The 17451-nt window shown below is 50.0% G+C and overlaps 1 protein-coding gene across 5 annotated transcripts; it reads right to left on the reverse strand.

Moving 5' to 3' along the window:
- Nucleotides 1-4318: 4318 nt before the first annotated feature.
- Nucleotides 4319-17216, reverse strand: ppp1r26 (protein phosphatase 1, regulatory subunit 26). Of its 5 annotated transcripts, none has more exons than XM_060841657.1 (2): nt 16965-17216; nt 4319-11393 (listed from the first exon to the last, which is right to left on the reverse strand). In XM_060841657.1, exon 2 carries the CDS (start codon nt 11337-11339, stop codon nt 7311-7313), a length of 4029 nt encoding a protein of 1342 aa, XP_060697640.1. In that variant the 5' UTR covers nt 11340-11393; nt 16965-17216; the 3' UTR covers nt 4319-7310. The 5 variants fall into 5 exon arrangements, with proteins under 5 accessions (XP_060697640.1, XP_060697637.1, XP_060697639.1 ...); XM_060841654.1 differs by having other exon boundaries at nt 16948-17216; XM_060841656.1 differs by having other exon boundaries at nt 16942-17216.
- Nucleotides 17217-17451: the final 235 nt, after the last annotated feature.

Below are 17451 nucleotides of genomic sequence, written 5' to 3' on the forward strand. Positions count from 1 at the left end.
TTCTAGGAATTCCCATGTGTGTGTCTGTTTGGCTTGTCTTAGGATGGATGTGTTGTCCCAGTCGAAGTCGTGTCCTTCCTTATCTGTATGGAAGGATACTAGTGAGAGAGGGTCATGTCGTTTTGTGGCTAGTTGAAGTTCATGTATCCTGGTAGCTAGTTTTCTGTTTGTCCAATATAATGTTTGTTAAAGCTCTTGCACGGTATTTTATAAATAACATTAGTTTTGCTTGTTGTCTAAATAGGATCTTTCAAGTTCATTAGCTGCTGTTTTAGTGTGTTGGTGGTCAAGGTTTGGGAGAAGATTTGTAGCTCAGTTGCTTGTTGTTGTGGTTCTGTTCGCCGAGCTGGGAGTTTGTGTTGCAAACGTTTCATCCCCTTTCTAGGTGACATCCTCAGTGCTTGGGAGCCTCCTGTGAAGCGCTTCTGTGATGTTTCCTCTGGCATTTATAGTGGTTTGTCTCTGCCGCTTCCGGTTGTCAGTTGCTGTCCGCTGCAGTGGCCGGTATATTGGATTCAGGTCGATGTGTTTGTTGATAGAATCTGTGGATGACTGCCATCCCTCTAGGAATTCCCTGGCTCTTCTCTGTTTGACAATAGTAGTGTTGTCCCAGTCGAATTCATGTTGCTTGTCATCTGTGTGTGTGGCTACTAAGGATAGCTGGTCGTGTCGTTTCATGGCTAGTTGGTGTTCATGGATGCGGATCATTAGCTGTCTTCCTGTTTGTCCTATGTAGTGTTTTGTGCAGTCCTTGCATGGGATTTTGTACACTACGTTGGTTTTGCTCATGCTGTATCGGGTCCTTTGTCCTGGTGAGTTGTTGTCTGAGAGTGGCTGTTGGTTTGTGTGCTGTTATGAGTCCTAGTGGTCGCAGTAGTCTGGCTGTCAGTTCGGAAATGCTCTTGATGTATTGGAGTGTGGCTAGTCCTTTGGGTTGCGGCATGTCCTCGTTCCGTTGTCTTTCCCTTAGGCATCTGTTGATGAAATTGCGCGGGTATCCGTTTTTGTGGGCTTGTTGGCTACCATGATACCAAGGGTCTGAGTAGTGAATCTCTCTCACTAGTATCCTCACATACAGATAAGGAAGGACACGACTTCGACTGGGACAACACATCCATCCTAGGACAAGCCAAACAGAGACACGCACGAGAATTCCCAAGAAGCACGGTATTCCAATTTGAACTCTATCAATAAACACATTGACTTGGACCCCATTTACCGTCCCTGAGAAAAAGAACAGGAAATGACATCATGAACTCCAAAAAATCCAAACATATAAATAGGAAGCAGAAATCATCAGCAGTGCTGCCTGATCCTACATCCAGAACCTCAACCTAAGCTACAAATCTTCTCAAAACTCATTAATAGGTCTTTTCCAAGTGGCAGGCAATGACTAATGGGGTAGCACAAAGATCAGTGCTTGGGCCCCAACTATTCACAAATGACCCACATGAGGGAACGTGATGCAACATTTCTAAATTGGCTGATGTCAAAACTTGGCAGAATTGTGAGTTGTTAGGAGGAGGCAAAGAGACTTCAATGTAACTTGAGTTGAGTTACTGGGCAAAAACTCAGCAGTTACAGTACAATGTAGCTAAATGTGAAGTTACACACTTCAGTGTGAAAAGAAAGAAAGGAACGTTAATATTTAAATGGTGATATATTGAGAAGGATGGATGTTCAAAGGGATCTGGGTGTTCTTGTACACTAGTCAATGAAAGTAGTCAGGTAAGTGCAGCAAGCAACTTGGAAGGCTATCTTTTTGCAGTTATATAGGGCCTTGGTGAGACCACAGGTGAGTATTGCAGGTGGTATCTCCACCTAAGAAACAACATACTTGCCACAGAGGGAATACAGCGGAAGGTCACCAGGCTGATATTGGGGATTGCAGGACTGTCCTAGAAGGAGGGATTGGTTCAACTGGGCTTGAATTGACTAGAGTTTAGAAGGATGAGGAGGATTTGATTGAAACATACAGAATTCCAACAAGGCTGGACGGATTAGATGCAGGGAGAAGGTTATCCCTGGTTGGGGAGTAGAGAACCACGGAAGACCAAGATATGGGGTAGACCATTCAGGAGTGAGATAAGGAAACATTTCTTTACTTGAAAGCTAGTGAACCTGGGGAATTCTCTACCACAGAAGCTCTGGAGGCCAAGTCACTGAATATATTCAAGAAAGAGATGGATGATTCTAAAACAATATTTTAGAGGCATTAAGGGATATGAGGGAAGAAAGGGGGATATTGCATTGAGATCGAGGATCAGCCAGGATCCTACTGAATGGCACTGGCAGCCCAAACAGCCAACTGGCCTCCTCCTGCTCCTAGATTCTATGTTTCTAAAAGCAGGTCAGAGGCTAGGAATACTGTGATTAGTAATTCACCTGACTTCCCAAAGCCTTTCCCAATCTAAAAGGCACAAGTCAGGAGTGTAATGGAATACTCCCCACTTGCCTGGAAGGGTGCAGCTCCAACAACACTGAAGAATCTCGACATCATCCAGGACAAAGCATCCCACTTAATCAGCACTGTTCCCAAAAATATCCACTCCCGCCACCATTGACACTCAGTCACAGCAGTGTGTACTATCCACTCCCGCCACCATTGACACTCAGTCGCAGCAGCGTGTACTATCCACTCCCGCCACCACTGACACTCAGTCACAGCAGTGTGTACTATCCACTCCCGCCACCACTGACACTCAGTCGCAGCAGCGTGTACTATCCACTCCCGCCACCACTGACACTCAGTCACAGCAGTGTGTACTATCCACTCCCGCCACCATTGACACTCAGTCGCAGCAGCGTGTACTATCCACTCCCGCCACCACTGACACTCAGTCGCAGCAGCGTGTACTATCCACTCCCGCCACCACTGACACTCAGTCGCAGCAGCGTGTACTATCCACTCCCGCCACCACTGACACTCAGTCGCAGCAGCGTGTACTATCCACTCCCGCCACCACTGACACTCAGTCGCAGCAGCGTGTACTATCCACTCCCGCCACCACTGACACTCAGTCACAGCAGCGTGTACTATCCACTCCCGCCACCACTGACACTCAGTCGCAGCAGCGTGTACTATCCACTCCCACCACCACTGACACTCAGTCGCAGCAATGTGTGCTATCCACTCCCGCCACCATTGACACTCAGTCGCAGCAATGTGTACTATCCACTCCCGTCACCATTGACACTCAGTCACAGCAGCGTGTACTATCCACTCCCGCCACCACTGACACTCAGTCGCAGCAGCGTGTACTATCCACTCCCGCCACCATTGACACTCAGTCGCAGCAGCGTGTACTATCCACTCCCGCCACCACTGACACTCAGTCACAGCAGCGTGTACTATCCACTCCCGCCACCACTGACACTCAGTCGCAGCAGCGTGTACTATCCACTCCCGCCACCACTGACACTCAGTCGCAGCAGCGTGTACTATCCACTCCCGCCACCACTGACACTCAGTCGCAGCAGCGTGTACTATCCACTCCCGCCACCATTGACACTCAGTCACAGCAGCGTGTACTATCCACTCCCGCCACCATTGACACTCAGTCGCAGCAGCGTGTACTATCCACTCCCGCCACCACTGACACTCAGTCGCAGCAGCGTGTACTATCCACTCCCGCCACCACTGACACTCAGTCGCAGCAGCGTGTACTATCCACTCCCGCCACCACTGACACTCAGTCACAGCAGCGTGTACTATCCACTCCCGTCACCATTGACACTCAGTCGCAGCAGCGTGTACTATCTACAAGATGTGCTAAAAAAATTCACCAAGGCTCCTTAAGACATCACCTTCCAAAGCCACAACCACTTCCATCTAGAAAGACAAGGACAGCAGATACATGGGAACACCACCCCAAGTTCCCCTCAAAGTCACTCACATCCTGACTTGGAAATATATTGCCATTCTTTCAGTGTCTTTGGGTCAAAACCCAGGAATTCCCTTTCTATGGGCATTGCAGATGTATATACACCATATGGACCTCAGTGGTTCAAGAAGGCAGTTCACCATCATAATCTCAAGTAAGAAGCAATAAATGCTGGCCCAGCCAGCATCAACCAGGTGCCATGAGTGAATTTTAATAAACGTGGTGAAAGAGTAGTATTTACAAACTATGACTATGATGAACACATTAGAAATAGCAAACAGAAAGTCTTCATACACACTTGCAGGGTCAGTAAGGATGGGAAGAAAGAGGGACAGTGGGAGGGAGAGTGGTCAGTGACAAACAGAGGTCTGTCCCCATGAGGTTCATCTACAAAAACCACCACCATCACAAACCCAGGTCTGTGTTATTTATTAGGTAAATGTCATGTAGACTGTATAATTTAAATAATTTTCACAAATTTGTTAAAAAGTATGTGCATCAATACCCCTCAGGCAAAAACTAAGGAGTACTTTCAACATCAGAAGCAAATTTCACAAGACAGCATTTGGCGACATGTACACTAAAAACAAAAATGGATGTAAAACAGAGACAGGAGCAACATTCTGATGATAAAGAATATCCAATATCAGTGCTGTCATCGGAACTAAATCAGAATGACAACGTCAGGGAAATAAATTCCACTTTAAATAATTCATCAGCATTGCTGGACAGGCCTTTGAACACATCTTCACCCCAAAATCAGGAATTGTACTAAAACTATTGGAATGCCTATCCAGTCCAAAGGTCATCAAACTCTGGATCAGTGAGGTTGCTGTGAGGAGCCTGGAGACCTGCCAGATTTCTATCTGTCACCTCTCTGCTGTTGTACACCTCCCTGACACATCACTTGTGCTGCTGTACAAGAATGGAAAGCCACTGCACTGTTTTGAAAGATGCAGCTACCACTCTGATCAGGCTGCTCCTAGGGAATCGGTTGCTATTTCTAGGTAAGTCGCTGGATGTATTTCTAGATATGTCACAGAGAAATGTAAATCAAAGACATGCTCTCTCCAGACTCAGTCGGTCAGAATTCTACTGATGAGTTATACTGTCATTTTGGGTTGATAGAGACAGCACAGAATAAATCTTCCTCAAGTTATTTGCATCATGCCAGTTCACACATTTTATAAAATCACTGTGAACAACACTTATACGCATTCTAATGAGAGAAGGTGTTTTCTTCAGGAATGTTATTTGTTAGTTTTCCTGATTGAATCTCTGTGACAATGCGGTGTACAGAATCAGAGAGGGTTGGAACCCATACATTTAAACCTAATTATGGGTTGCTCAGTGGGATTTTGCAGCATAATGATGTTTGACTTCACATATACATATAAAGAGCTAAAAAATTAAGAGAACTCATTAAATTCAATGCAAGCCTATACTCTTGGAGTATGAACCATCTGTACAGATTTCACATTTCAATATCAAAGTCAGAGAAAATACAGATTTTGCTTCCAGTGCGTGTTTGTCTGCATATATATCTATGCCCTGAACCAACATTGGCTTTCTATAAAATCAAAATTTGCTTAACTGCTCTTCCCTCCATTCCTGCAGTATTTTTCTACACATGTTGATTGCCCCACAATACCTCACCCTGAGTGTTATAGGCCAGAGGGTATCATAGCTAAGCCAATTTTCAGCTGAATGGTATTCAGATACCTCCCCTTCCGATCCTAGCAGTGCCTACCCTTGCCTGAGATTTGCTAAGTCAATGAAAGGTAGGGGAAGAAAGATTATTTATTTTGGTGTCAAAAGCGTTTCCCACTCCATTTGAAAACCTCTGCAGTAAAGTTTAGCTGTTAAATCTTTACAGAATGAGTGTGTGGTAATGAGAGTTCCTGCAGTTAGCCAAAGGCCAAACATCAGCCTCAGGTCAATGTAAACTTGTGGGGCCTATTTTTCTTTTCAATGAAGTTACTCCCAAATCAGAGATTGCTCACCAATGCTGACATTGCCAAGTAGCTTAGGGTAAAGGAGACCCCAATCCCTCAGGTCTCTTTTGGAAATAAAATTAATCACAAAACAACATATTCAAAATAACACAGGTAACTGGAATAAAAACAATCAGAGTTGTCAGGCTCCACCTTCACTAACTGAATTAGAACCCATGATCCAGTGAATATTGTCAATGAGAATGTAGGTTCCGAATCTACAGCAATCGGTGTGAAACAGAGATTCTCACCTTGGTCAGACCGACGCAGGTGGCCATACTGAGGGGCAAGTAGGTTCCAGCCACTGACTGCCCATAGTCTGACAGAAGGATCAGCAATCTCAGTTCTGAGGGTCTACAAAAGATGGCTAGTGCACAGGAAATGACAAGCTATTACACTTGTGTACAGTAGGGCATGAAGTGCTTAGAGAATTAAGGCACATTGTTGGGAGTAGGGCAGATGGGGCTTTACTCTGTACCTGCCTATGCTGTAACTGACCTAGGAGCATTCAGCCCTTACACATAGTCTCACTGCAGAAAACAGAAATACCTGATTTCTCAACATCTATATTCCTAATCTCCACAGGCACCTGTGTACACAGAATCACTGACACACAAAAACACATAAAATTAATGCCCCCTTGCAGGATCGGTCATGTTGCTCACCCCCTTCCCCTTCACAGGGTCCTGAGTCACATGCTGCCAGTTTCAAATTGAAGCACAGCTAAACACAGCCTTGTTAGTCTCCAGGGATGAAAGAAAGCTTGAACACAGAAGGTGTCAGCAAGCACGTTCAAAAAAACTCAAGGGTGTAATTTCTATTCAAGATATATGGCCCTATTGTCATCTCAACTGTCATCTCTGACTGTCATTCACCTGTGAGCCCACAGGAGGCAATGGAGGAGAGCATCCACTCTGTCCCTATCCCAGAGCAGGAGCACTGACTGGGGCTGGTCCCTTCCCTCTGATAACCTCCATGATGCTGAGGCTGGCTGGTACATCCCTGGCTCTAAGCAATTAGCTCATCACAGGTCTTTATGAAATGCTGAACTCATGCTAGGCTGCTTCAGTATCACTGAATGGAACAACAGTGTGTCCTGCAGTGGTCTTCATGACTGGAATGTGTCCATAGAGATAGGGAGATGCAAATGCAGAGATTGAACTGGAAGCTAGACAAAGTGCCTACCCCAACCATATTTCACTGGGTGGATAAGGGGACGGTCTTACAGCTCTGAAAAGAAATTTGTTTATCTAAAGAGCTGTATTCTTTATCAAATTAATTACTTTTAACAGAGTATAAAAGATACACCTTCAACAACATTGATTTAATCCAGAAGCTTACATACCATAACCTTCCTGTCCCACAAAGAAATCTAGACTGAACATTGTGACCGTATCATAAAAATTCAGAGATGTGCTACTGTATAACATACTTACACCTCAGCCCCCTGCCTCTGCAGTCCTGACCTGTCAGTGTCCACTCTACTGTCATCATCTGAATGATCGCTAGCTCTGTCGTAAAAAGCTTCAGGACTGTTCCCCTGTGCTGCCTCCTCTGCTCTTGAACCCTTGTCGTTTTGCTCCTCAATCTTAGATCCTGACGAAGTCTGGCTCAGTGGCTGGCACTGAATGCTGAGGAGAGTAACCCCAGTTCCTCCACTCTTGCACTTGCTGCTTGCCTCCCCTTTAGAAGCTTCCTCAGCAATCAGTGTTTCTGTTGCACTTGCTGCTTCTATACTGTCGACTCTCTGTTCTACACTGCTGCCTTCCTTGTGGGCTGAGGCTACGGTAGGTTCACCAATTGGCAAACAGCTGCACGCTCCTGACATTTCGCAGAGATACAAAGTCTCACAGTTAGAGTGTGTGCATGTCGCATCACTGTAGTCCCTCTCCTCACTCTTCATTCCACTCTGATAATTATGGTCACTTTGCTCTTGCCCTACAATACTAGGTAGCTGGCTCACTTCACTGCACTGAGCACCAACTGATGGCAGCAGAGATGCTAAAGGTTGACCTTGATTTTTATCTTTCTCACTCTTCATTTTCGCACGACCTGCCCAGCCTACATGGGAGAGAGTGTTAACCACAGCTTGTGAGCTTTGGTTTGTACCACGACCAAGACCTGACCGATTGTCCCTGGAATACTGTCCCCTTCTGCAGGTTCCATTCTCCTGGCTCACTGATTCAGTGTCACTGAGACAGTCAGTCTGGAAGGTATTCCACAATTTATTTACAGTTTGCTTGGGCGATCTGATTTGGCCAGCTTGCGGTTTAGATTGTCCTGTTAGCAACAATTTGGAGTTGACATATGGCACACTCTGTTCAGAAGCCAAGGACTGCGTTGTTTTCCTCTGAATGTTCTCTAGGCTAGTAGTCATCTTTTTGTCCTCAAGGACATCACTGCGACATACTCCTTTCCCCGGGCAGACTATGTTGTCAACTTGCAAACTTCCTGGAACAATTCCAGCCTTAGTCTCAGTTTTGGAAGTTGCTGGTGGTTCTCCTAAGGTGTATTTGTCTTCATTCTGGCACTGTGCACGACAGGTACCATAAATGTTCTGTAGCAGATCCTGCTGGTTAATATTAGTCTTGCTTTCAGTCCCAGCCCTTTCCACTTCTCTCTGAAAATACCCAGCTGTGGGCTCATCTTCCAAGCGACATGGCCCCTTCATATGAACCCTGTGAGATCCCTCAGCTTGTTGAGGGAGGGTAGACAGAGTCCTGTCCAAGTCTGTCATTTCCGACCGTTTGTTCTCCTCCTCTTGTCTTTTAAATCCATGCACCGTGTTTGGATCATCTGTAGGCTCGTTCAACCTGCTATTTGCTCGGGCCTTTTCAGCAAGGAACTTCAGAATTTCTTGCTCAATCCCATCATCACTATCTGCAGAACTGCTGTTCTCAATTGTTATATTTTTCCAAGTTTGCCCATCAGCTGTGCTGAACGCAGTACCACACGACAAACCAACCTTGAGATTTCTGATACTGGTCATTTTGCTGTTGCCTTCACAATCTGAATGCTCTTCGGTCTTCTTATTCCCTTTACTCTTCGAGTCTAAATAACGTCTGCAAGCGCTCTTGTTACTTTTTGATAAGCAGCTTTTTAAGGGGCCGTGGCTAACAGTGTAGCCTTCTCCCGTGGTCCAGAGCGTTTTGTCACCGATTCCTGTGCTTTGCTCAGAGTAAGTAAGAACCTCTGCTCCTGTAAACCGCACTCGTTTCTTGCACCGGTTCTTCATATCTCTTGATCTTTTCCCCAGTTTCTTCCTGGTTTGCAAGAGATCCTTTGTAGCTCTATCCAAGTCTTCGTCACTATCCAGTGAGCTACTCTTCTCATCTGTCTGCCAAGAGTCATGGACAGCCTTAACAGTGGACTGTTTCTCTCCAACCCGATCCTTGGGAGACAATTTCTCTTGATTTTGACTGAGAGTCATGCTGTACCATATGTTACTCATGTCAGGTATGGTTTGCCCTGATGAACTACCTTTAAGATTAATCTTGGAGGTGACAGTTGAATTGTTAGTTAACACAAGAGCTTCCACACTGGACTCATGTGGTTGACTTTCTCTCAGTTTCTCCTTTTCAAGTTTATGACCAGAACCGACATTATTCTTCAGTCTTTTCTTTTGTAACAATGATGTCTGAGATGAAGACGAAGACAAAGAAATAAACAAAGATGGAGAGGTGTTCAGATTGTCTTCAATCTTTGGTTCTTGGGAGAAGTTTCTGTCCAGATCACTCTCAGTCCTGACTTTGCTGGATTTCTGACTGCTTTGGCTTGCTTTCAGAGCCAAGTAATTTTGAATTTCTTTTTCAATGCTGTCACTGCTGTCTGCAGAACTGCTTTCACTATCTGAAGAAAGCGTGACCTGCTTGGAGGCAACATTGGTGTATTCACAGCTTGTCTTGCCTTTGCCCGCATGCTCCCCCTTTTCTGAAGGAGCACCACCTAATATACTGTCTGCAGGTGACTGCACTTTGGTCATAAGAGACCTTTCCCATTTTGGGGAAGATTCTGACAGAGTCTCAGACTGAAATGTTTCTTTCCAACCAAGCCTGGAATCTGTGGTATTTCTCTCGGTTTGTATTAAACAGTCATCACTGTCACTCGTGTCAGTATCAGAAAGGTTGGCAGGACAGGGTCGCCCAGGCTTCGGGATACAATTTCTCTTGCTCATAGCTGTCTGCAGTCTTTCTTTCTCTCTGCTTCTCATAGGAGAAGTCATATCAGCATATTTTTGAGGGGACTTGTGAGGTAATAAGCCAAGGACAAAGGCTACATCCTTAGTTTTCCCTTTCTTTTGTTCCAATTGGTAAAGTTGAATGGCTTCTTCAATCCCATCATCGCTGCTAGAATCAGACAATTCTACTTGTGCATTAACAGGATTCACCTTTGACTCAGTGAATTCAGCACTGAGACCCCACTGGGTATTGCTGCTCTTGTGGAGTTCCTTAAAGCGATGCCGTGATCTTGCCTTTTTCCTGCTAGCCACATTTTTATAACTCTTAGGGTTTCCTTCACTGCCTTTCTCACTGCTGCAGACAGCTTCAGATTTCCTAAACTGGCTTGATTTAGTGTTGCCAACCTGAGAGTTTGTGTTGATCACTGGCTGTGGAACAGGATTGCGCTGGGTCCCTGCACTGGATTTGATGCACCTCTTTCTCTTCTTCTGTCCTACCTTCACCAGATTTTCTTTCTGCTCTGTCCTCCCCACAGAAACAGCCTCGCTCTTGGGGCTGCTGTTGTTGCCAGTCTCCCTATTCCTCTTCTCCTGCAAGAACCTTTCAATCTCTGCCTGTATACTCAGTTCAAAGGAGTCGTTGCTGCTGATACTGCAGGGGGAAGAGCATCTGGATTCTGCAGGCTCTCGGCTGACAATATTCGCAATTTTGGGTGGGTTCACTCCTTCGTTTCCCTGTGAAATACCATTGCTGATCTTTGCAGCAGAATTCTCAATGGCTGTGTGTGTCCCTGGGAGAACATTTGTGCCACTGGCTTTCGAAGTGAAGGATGGATTTTCTGTTTTCTTTTTCAAGTATTCCTGAATTGCTTCTTCTATATCTCGGTCGACAGACTCATCACTGTCGGAATCCAGGGTGCAGCGACCCAAGTTGGATTCCTCTGTGTCAAGTGTGCAGGATGGATAAGCAGGCTTCAGCTCTTCCACAGCAGCCCCTTTTAAAATTCTGATGGAGCTTCTGTCTAACATGCCCTCACTTCGCCGTTTTGGGGCTGTGTTTGTTTGTGCCTGGCTGCTGGGTTCACTGTTCATGGCACAAGCTGAGTCAGTAGCTTGCAAGTTTTCGATGATCATTTTCACATCCACGCTGACAGCACTCTGCAGAGAGAACTCCTCTCCAGAGTCAGAGAAGCTCACAGGGAGGCTGAAGTTTCGGGACGCCCCAAACGGATGCCAATCTGTCTGTACCACAGAGACAGGTGGCAAACCCGTGAAGAACATCATAGCAGAGAGGTGACATCCCAGACACGTGGTCCCTGTAGTTCCTCCACTCACATCCTGTAAATGAAACAGCACAGGGAAAAAAGAAAATCAAAAGGGCTGTGGCATTAACTGGTGACATTTTAAAAATTGCTGTGTGCTTCAGAAATATTCTTGCTCTCGGTTTCTCCCTCAACATTTCTCAAGAAGAGTTGCATTTCCATAACACCTTTCATGGCCTCAGGAAATCCATGAGTATATTACAGTCAATAAAGGTCCTTTCAACTGTTCTAACCTAAAAATGTGGCAAAGTCCCGCAAACTGCAACAAAATAACTAGTTTGATCATGTTTTAGTCATGTTGTTTGAAGGAGAGACATCAGTCAAAACACCTGGGAGAATTTCCCCGCTTTCTACATCCTCCTGAAAAGGTAGAAGGTACCTTGGTTTAATGTCTCACCTAAGAGATGACATTTCCAGGAATCTGGCAGAAACAACATCCATCATAGCTCATCTCCACAGTGAGGCTTGAAGCCAAAAGCTTTAGAACACAGACCTTGTGGTTATGTGTCACACATTAATAGACTGTGGGTGTCTGTGTGTTATTGGACCAAACCTGATATCATCCTCACGCTACACACACAGATGTGGAGTTACCGGTGTCGGACTGAGGTGGACAAGGTCAGAAGTCACACAACACCAGGTTATAGTCCAACAGGTTTATTTGAAATTGCAAGCTTTCAGAGCGCTGCTCCTTCATCAGATGAAGTGTGAGTTCTGAGGGTCACTTGGCTCAATACGTTAACTCTGATTTCTCTCCACAGATGCTGCCAGACTTGCTGAGCTTTTCCAGCAATTTCTGTTTTTGTCAGTAAAATGAGACTGCTCTCAGCTCACTTATCCACATAAACGTCCAATGATGGTGAGTCTATAAATATGCAGGCACGTTCCTACTACTGAGTAAAGAAACTATCCCTGATATCTGTCCGAAATCTATCGCCCCTCAATTTATAGCTATATCCCCTCGTGTTAGCCTTCACCATCTGCAGAAAAAGGCTCTCACTGTCCATCTTATCTAACCCTCTGAATATCTTATACGTTTCGATTAAGTCACCTCTCAACCTTCTTCTCTCCAATGAAAACAGCCTCAGTTCCCTCAGCCTTTCCTCGTAAGACCTTCCCTCCATACCAGGCAACATCCTAGTAAATCTCCTCTGCACCCTTTCCAAAGCTTCCACATCCTATAATGCGGTGACCAGAACTGTACACAATACTCCAAGTGCGGCCTTACCAATGTCTTGTACAGCTGAAGTATGATCTCGTGGCTCCGAAACGCAATCCCCCAAGCAATAACCACGAACACACCATATGCCTGCTTAACAACCCTATCAACCTGGGTAGCAACTTTCAGGGATTTATGCACCTGGACACCGAGATCTCTCTGTTCATCTACACTGCCAAGAATCTTACCATTAGCCCAGTACTCTGTATTCCTGTTACTTCTTCCGAAGTGAACTACCTCACATTTATTAAACTCCATTTGCCACTTCTCTGCTCAGCTATGCATCTTATCTATGTCCCTGTGTAACCCACAACATCCTTTGGCACCATCCACAACTCTGCCAACTTAGTGTCAACCGTACATTTACTAACCCATCCTTCTATTAGATTAGATTCCCTACAGTGTGGAAACAGGCCCTTCGGCCCAACAAGTCCACACCGACCCTCCGAAGAGCAACCCACCCAGACCCATTACCCCACATTTACCCCTGACTAATGCACCTAACACTATGGGCAATTTAGCATGGCCAATTCACCTGATCTGCACATTTTTGGAATGTGGGAGGAAACCGGTGCACCCAGAGGAAACTCACGCAGACACGGGGAAAATGTGCAAACCCCACACAGACAGTTGCCCAAGTTTGGAATTGAACCTGGATCCCTGGGGCTGTGAGGCAGTAGTGCTAACCACTGAGCCACCATGCCCACCTCCAGATCATTTTTTTATAAATGACAAACAGCAGTGGCCCCAAAACAGACCCTTGCGGTACACCACTGGTAACTGAGCTACAGTATGAATATTTCCCATCAACCACCACCCTCTGTCTTCTTTCAGCTAGGCAATTTCTGATCCAAACCGCGAAATCACCTTCAACCCTGAAACTCCGTATTTTGTGTAATAGCTTATTGCATGGGTCTTATCAAATGCTGTACTGAAGTCCATATTTATAGGAACCTCGATTCTCCAAATTTCGGATTATCTGAAGAATATCTCAGGGTCCCGATAGAAACATTATATCAAAGAGATGTTTCAACACTGATCATGTATTTTGTTTACAAATGATTTAAAATGAACTCAGCTTACTGAAATGCTGCCGAGAACAGTCCTGGGCATCAATGGGAGCCCAGGCATTGTCTCCAAATGACTGACCGCCCACCCTCTCTCCCTCCCCACACTTTCCCTGGAGTTCTACACAGGGCTGAACCACCTTTCCCTCCCCCACCCCATCCTCCTCCCCCTCACTCACCCTCCCAGCACCCACACCCCACCACACTCATCCCCCTCCCCAACCTCACTCACCCCACTCCCCCAAGCACCCTCAAAGCCCTGCCTCCCCCCACCACCCTCACTCCCCTCCCCTCCTCCCAACTCACTCACCTTCTGCCCCACACCTCACTCACCCCCTCCCCTACCTCAATCAACCCCTCCCCTCCCCCAACTCACTCATTCCCTCCCCGCCCCCCACCCCTACCACACTCATCCCCTCCCCACCCCTACCACACTCACCCACCCCATCCTCCTCCCCCTCAGTCATCACCTCCCCCACTTCACTCACCCCATTCCCTCCCTCCAACGCCCTCACCCCTGCCCCAACCACACTCACACCCTCCCCTCCCCCAACCACACTCAACTCCCTCCCCTCCCCACCACACTCACACCCCTCCCCTCACATCCCCACCCCCACCACACTCAACACCCGCCCCTCCCCCACCACACTCAGCCCCTCCCCTCCCCATCATACACTCACCTCCTCCCTTCCCCCCACCACACTCACACCCCCTCCCCCATCACACTCACACCCCCTCCCCCATCACACTCACACCCCCTCCCCTCCCCCCACCACACTCACAACCCTTCCACCTCACTGACCCCTACCCCCACCACTCTCAACCCCCCCCCCCACCACACTCAACACCCTCCCCTCCACCCACACTCAACACACTCCCCCCACCACACTCATCCCCTACCCCTCACCACACTCACCCCTCCCCTCTCCCACCATACTCAATCCCCTTCCCTCCCCTCCTCCACTCCCAACCCCCTCCCCATACCACACTCACCCCTCCTCTCCCCTCCCCACACCGCACTCACCCCCTGCCCTCCCCCACCACACTCAACCCCCTCCCCCCTACCACACTCACCCCCTCCCCTCCCCACAACACACTCATCCCCTCCCCCCGCCACACTCAGCCCCTCCCCTCCCCACAACACACTCATCCCCTCCCCTCGCCACACTCAGCCCCTCCCCATACCACACTCACCATCTCCCTTCGCCACCACACTCAAACCCCTCCCCACCACACTCATCCCTTCCCCTCCCTCACCACATTCAACCCCCTCCCCACCTCACTCACCACCCCCCACCATACTCACGCCACTCCCCTCCCCCAACCACACTCATTCCCTCCCCTCCTCCACCACACTCAACCCCTTCCCTCCCTCCCATCACACTTACCTGTCCCCCCTCCCCTCAACTCACTCCCCACCCTCCCCTCCCCCACCAGACTCATGCCACTCCCTGCCCCCACCACACTCACCCCCTCCCCCACCACACTCACCCTCTCCCTTCACCACCACACTCACCCTCTCCCTTCACCACCACACTCAACCCCCACCCCTCTCCCACCACACTCACCCACCCTCCCCTCCACCCATCACACTCACCCCCCCCTCCACCCATCACACTCACCCTCCCCTCCACCCATCACACTCACCCTCCCCTCCACCCATCACACTCACCCCCTCCACCCTTCACACTCACCCTCCCCTCCACCTACCACCCTCACCCTCCCCTCCACCTACCACCCTCACCTCCACCCTCACCTCCCCACCACATTTACCCCCTCACCTCCCTCCCATACCACACTCACCACTCTCCTTTCCCCACCTCACTCACCACGTTCCCTCCCCCCACCTCACTCACCCCTCCCCCCACCTCACTCACCCCCCAACCATGCTCACACCCCCTCCCCCACCACACTCACCCCTCTCCTCCACCCACCACACTCACCCCTCTCCTCCACCCACCACACTCACCCCCTCTCCTCCACCCACCACACTCACCCCCTCTCCTCCACCCACCACACTCACCCCTCCTCCTCCACCCACCACACTCACCTCCTCCTCCTCCACCCACCACACTCACCTCCTCCTCCTCCACCCACCACACTCACCCCCTCCTCCTCCACCCACCACACTCACCCCCTCCTCCTCCACCCACCACACCACCCCCTCCTCCTCCACCCACCACACCCACCCCCCTCCTCCTCCACCCACCACACCCACCCCCTCCTCCTCCACCCACCTACACCCACCCCCTCCTCCTCCACCCACCACACCCACCCCCTCCTCCTCCACCCACTACACCCACCCCCTCCTCCTCCACCCACTACACCCACCCCCTCCTCCTCCACCCACTACACCCACCCCCTCCTCCTCCACCCACTACACTCAACCCCTTCCCCACCATACTCACGCCACTCCCCTCCCCCAACCACACACTCCCTCCACTCCCCCACCACACTCAACCCCTTCCCTCCCTCCCATCACACTTACCTGTCCCCCCTCCCCTCAATTCACTCCCCACCCTCCCCTCCCCCACCAGACTCATGCCACTCCCTGCCCCCACCACACTCACCCCCTCCCCCACCACACTCACCCCCTCCCCCACCACACTCACCCTCTCCCTTCACCACCACACTCAACCCCCACCCCTCTCCCACCACACTCACCCACCCTCCCCTCCACCCATCACACTCACCCCCCCTCCACCCATCACACTCACCCCCACCCTCACCCCCTCCCCCCACCCTTACCCTCACCCCCTCCCCCCACCCTTACCCTCACCCCCTCTCCCCACCCTTACCCTCACCCCCTCCCGCCTGCCCCGACCGCCCCCTCCCTCCCCTCACCCCCTCTCCCCACCCTTACCCTCACCCCCTCCCGCCTGCCCCGACCGCCCCCTCCCTCCCCTCGAAGAGCAGGCCCGAAGCCTGAGGCCTCGAGTGGATGGGCGTCGGACGGCGGCCGGAATCGGGCGCGAAGCAGCGCGCGGCCCCGGGCGGGGGCGGGTGTGGGGGAGCCCGGCCTGGGGCGGGGGCCGGGTCCGGGGCCGGGGACAGGTGTCGGTCTCCCCGGGAGAGGCCTTGCTCACGGCCCGAGTGAGAGAGAGTCAGACGGTACCTGCTGCTCGCTGCTGCCGGCCCCGCTCACTCCCAGCGGCTTGTGGGGCACTCGAGGGCGGGGAGGCGGGGAGAGAGAGAGAGGTCAGTGCACACACACCGCCCGGGGGTGGGGGGACAGGGACACACACACCGCCCGGGGGTGGGGGGACAGGGACACACACACTCACTGTCCGGCCACACACACCGCTCCGAATGTTCACAGCTTCTTCTTCAGGGGAAGGATCAGCACAGAGAGATCCAGACTGTACTCCCGCTCTGTCACAGGGTCAGTGCTGAGGGAGTGCCGCACTGTCGGAGGGTCAGTGCTGAGGGAGTGCCGCACTGTCGGAGGGTCAGTGCTGAGGGAGTGCCGCACTGTCGGAGGGTCAGTGCTGAGGGAGTGTTGCTCCGTCGGAGGGTCAGTGCTGAGGGAGTGGGCACTGTCACAGGGTCAGTGCTGAGGGAGTGCCGCACTGTCGGAGGGTCAGTGCTGAGGGAGTGCCGCACTGTCGCAGGGTCAGTGCTGAGGGAGTGTCGCACTGTCGGAGGGTCAGTGCTGAGGGAGTGGGCACTGTCGGAGGGTCAGTGCTGAGGGAGTGCCGCACTGTCGGAGGGTCAGTGCTGAGGGAGTGCCGCACTGTCGGAGGGTCAGTGCTGAGGGAGCGCCGCACTGTCGGAGGCTCAGTGCTGAG

Source organism: Hemiscyllium ocellatum, chromosome 21, assembly GCF_020745735.1.
Source record: "Hemiscyllium ocellatum isolate sHemOce1 chromosome 21, sHemOce1.pat.X.cur, whole genome shotgun sequence".
Taxonomy (NCBI): domain Eukaryota; kingdom Metazoa; phylum Chordata; class Chondrichthyes; order Orectolobiformes; family Hemiscylliidae; genus Hemiscyllium; species Hemiscyllium ocellatum.

What these genes read in the sequence shown, in the direction of transcription:
- ppp1r26 (XM_060841653.1), bottom strand. Translation starts at nt 13,709, where the DNA reads ATGCCCAGGACTGTTCTCGGCAGCATTTCA. An exon ending in CTGTTCTCGGCAGCATTTCA is followed by an intron (nt 11,394 to 13,679) that starts GTAAGCTGAGTT and finishes TTTCATTTACAG; the next exon opens with GATGTGAGTGGAGGAACTAC.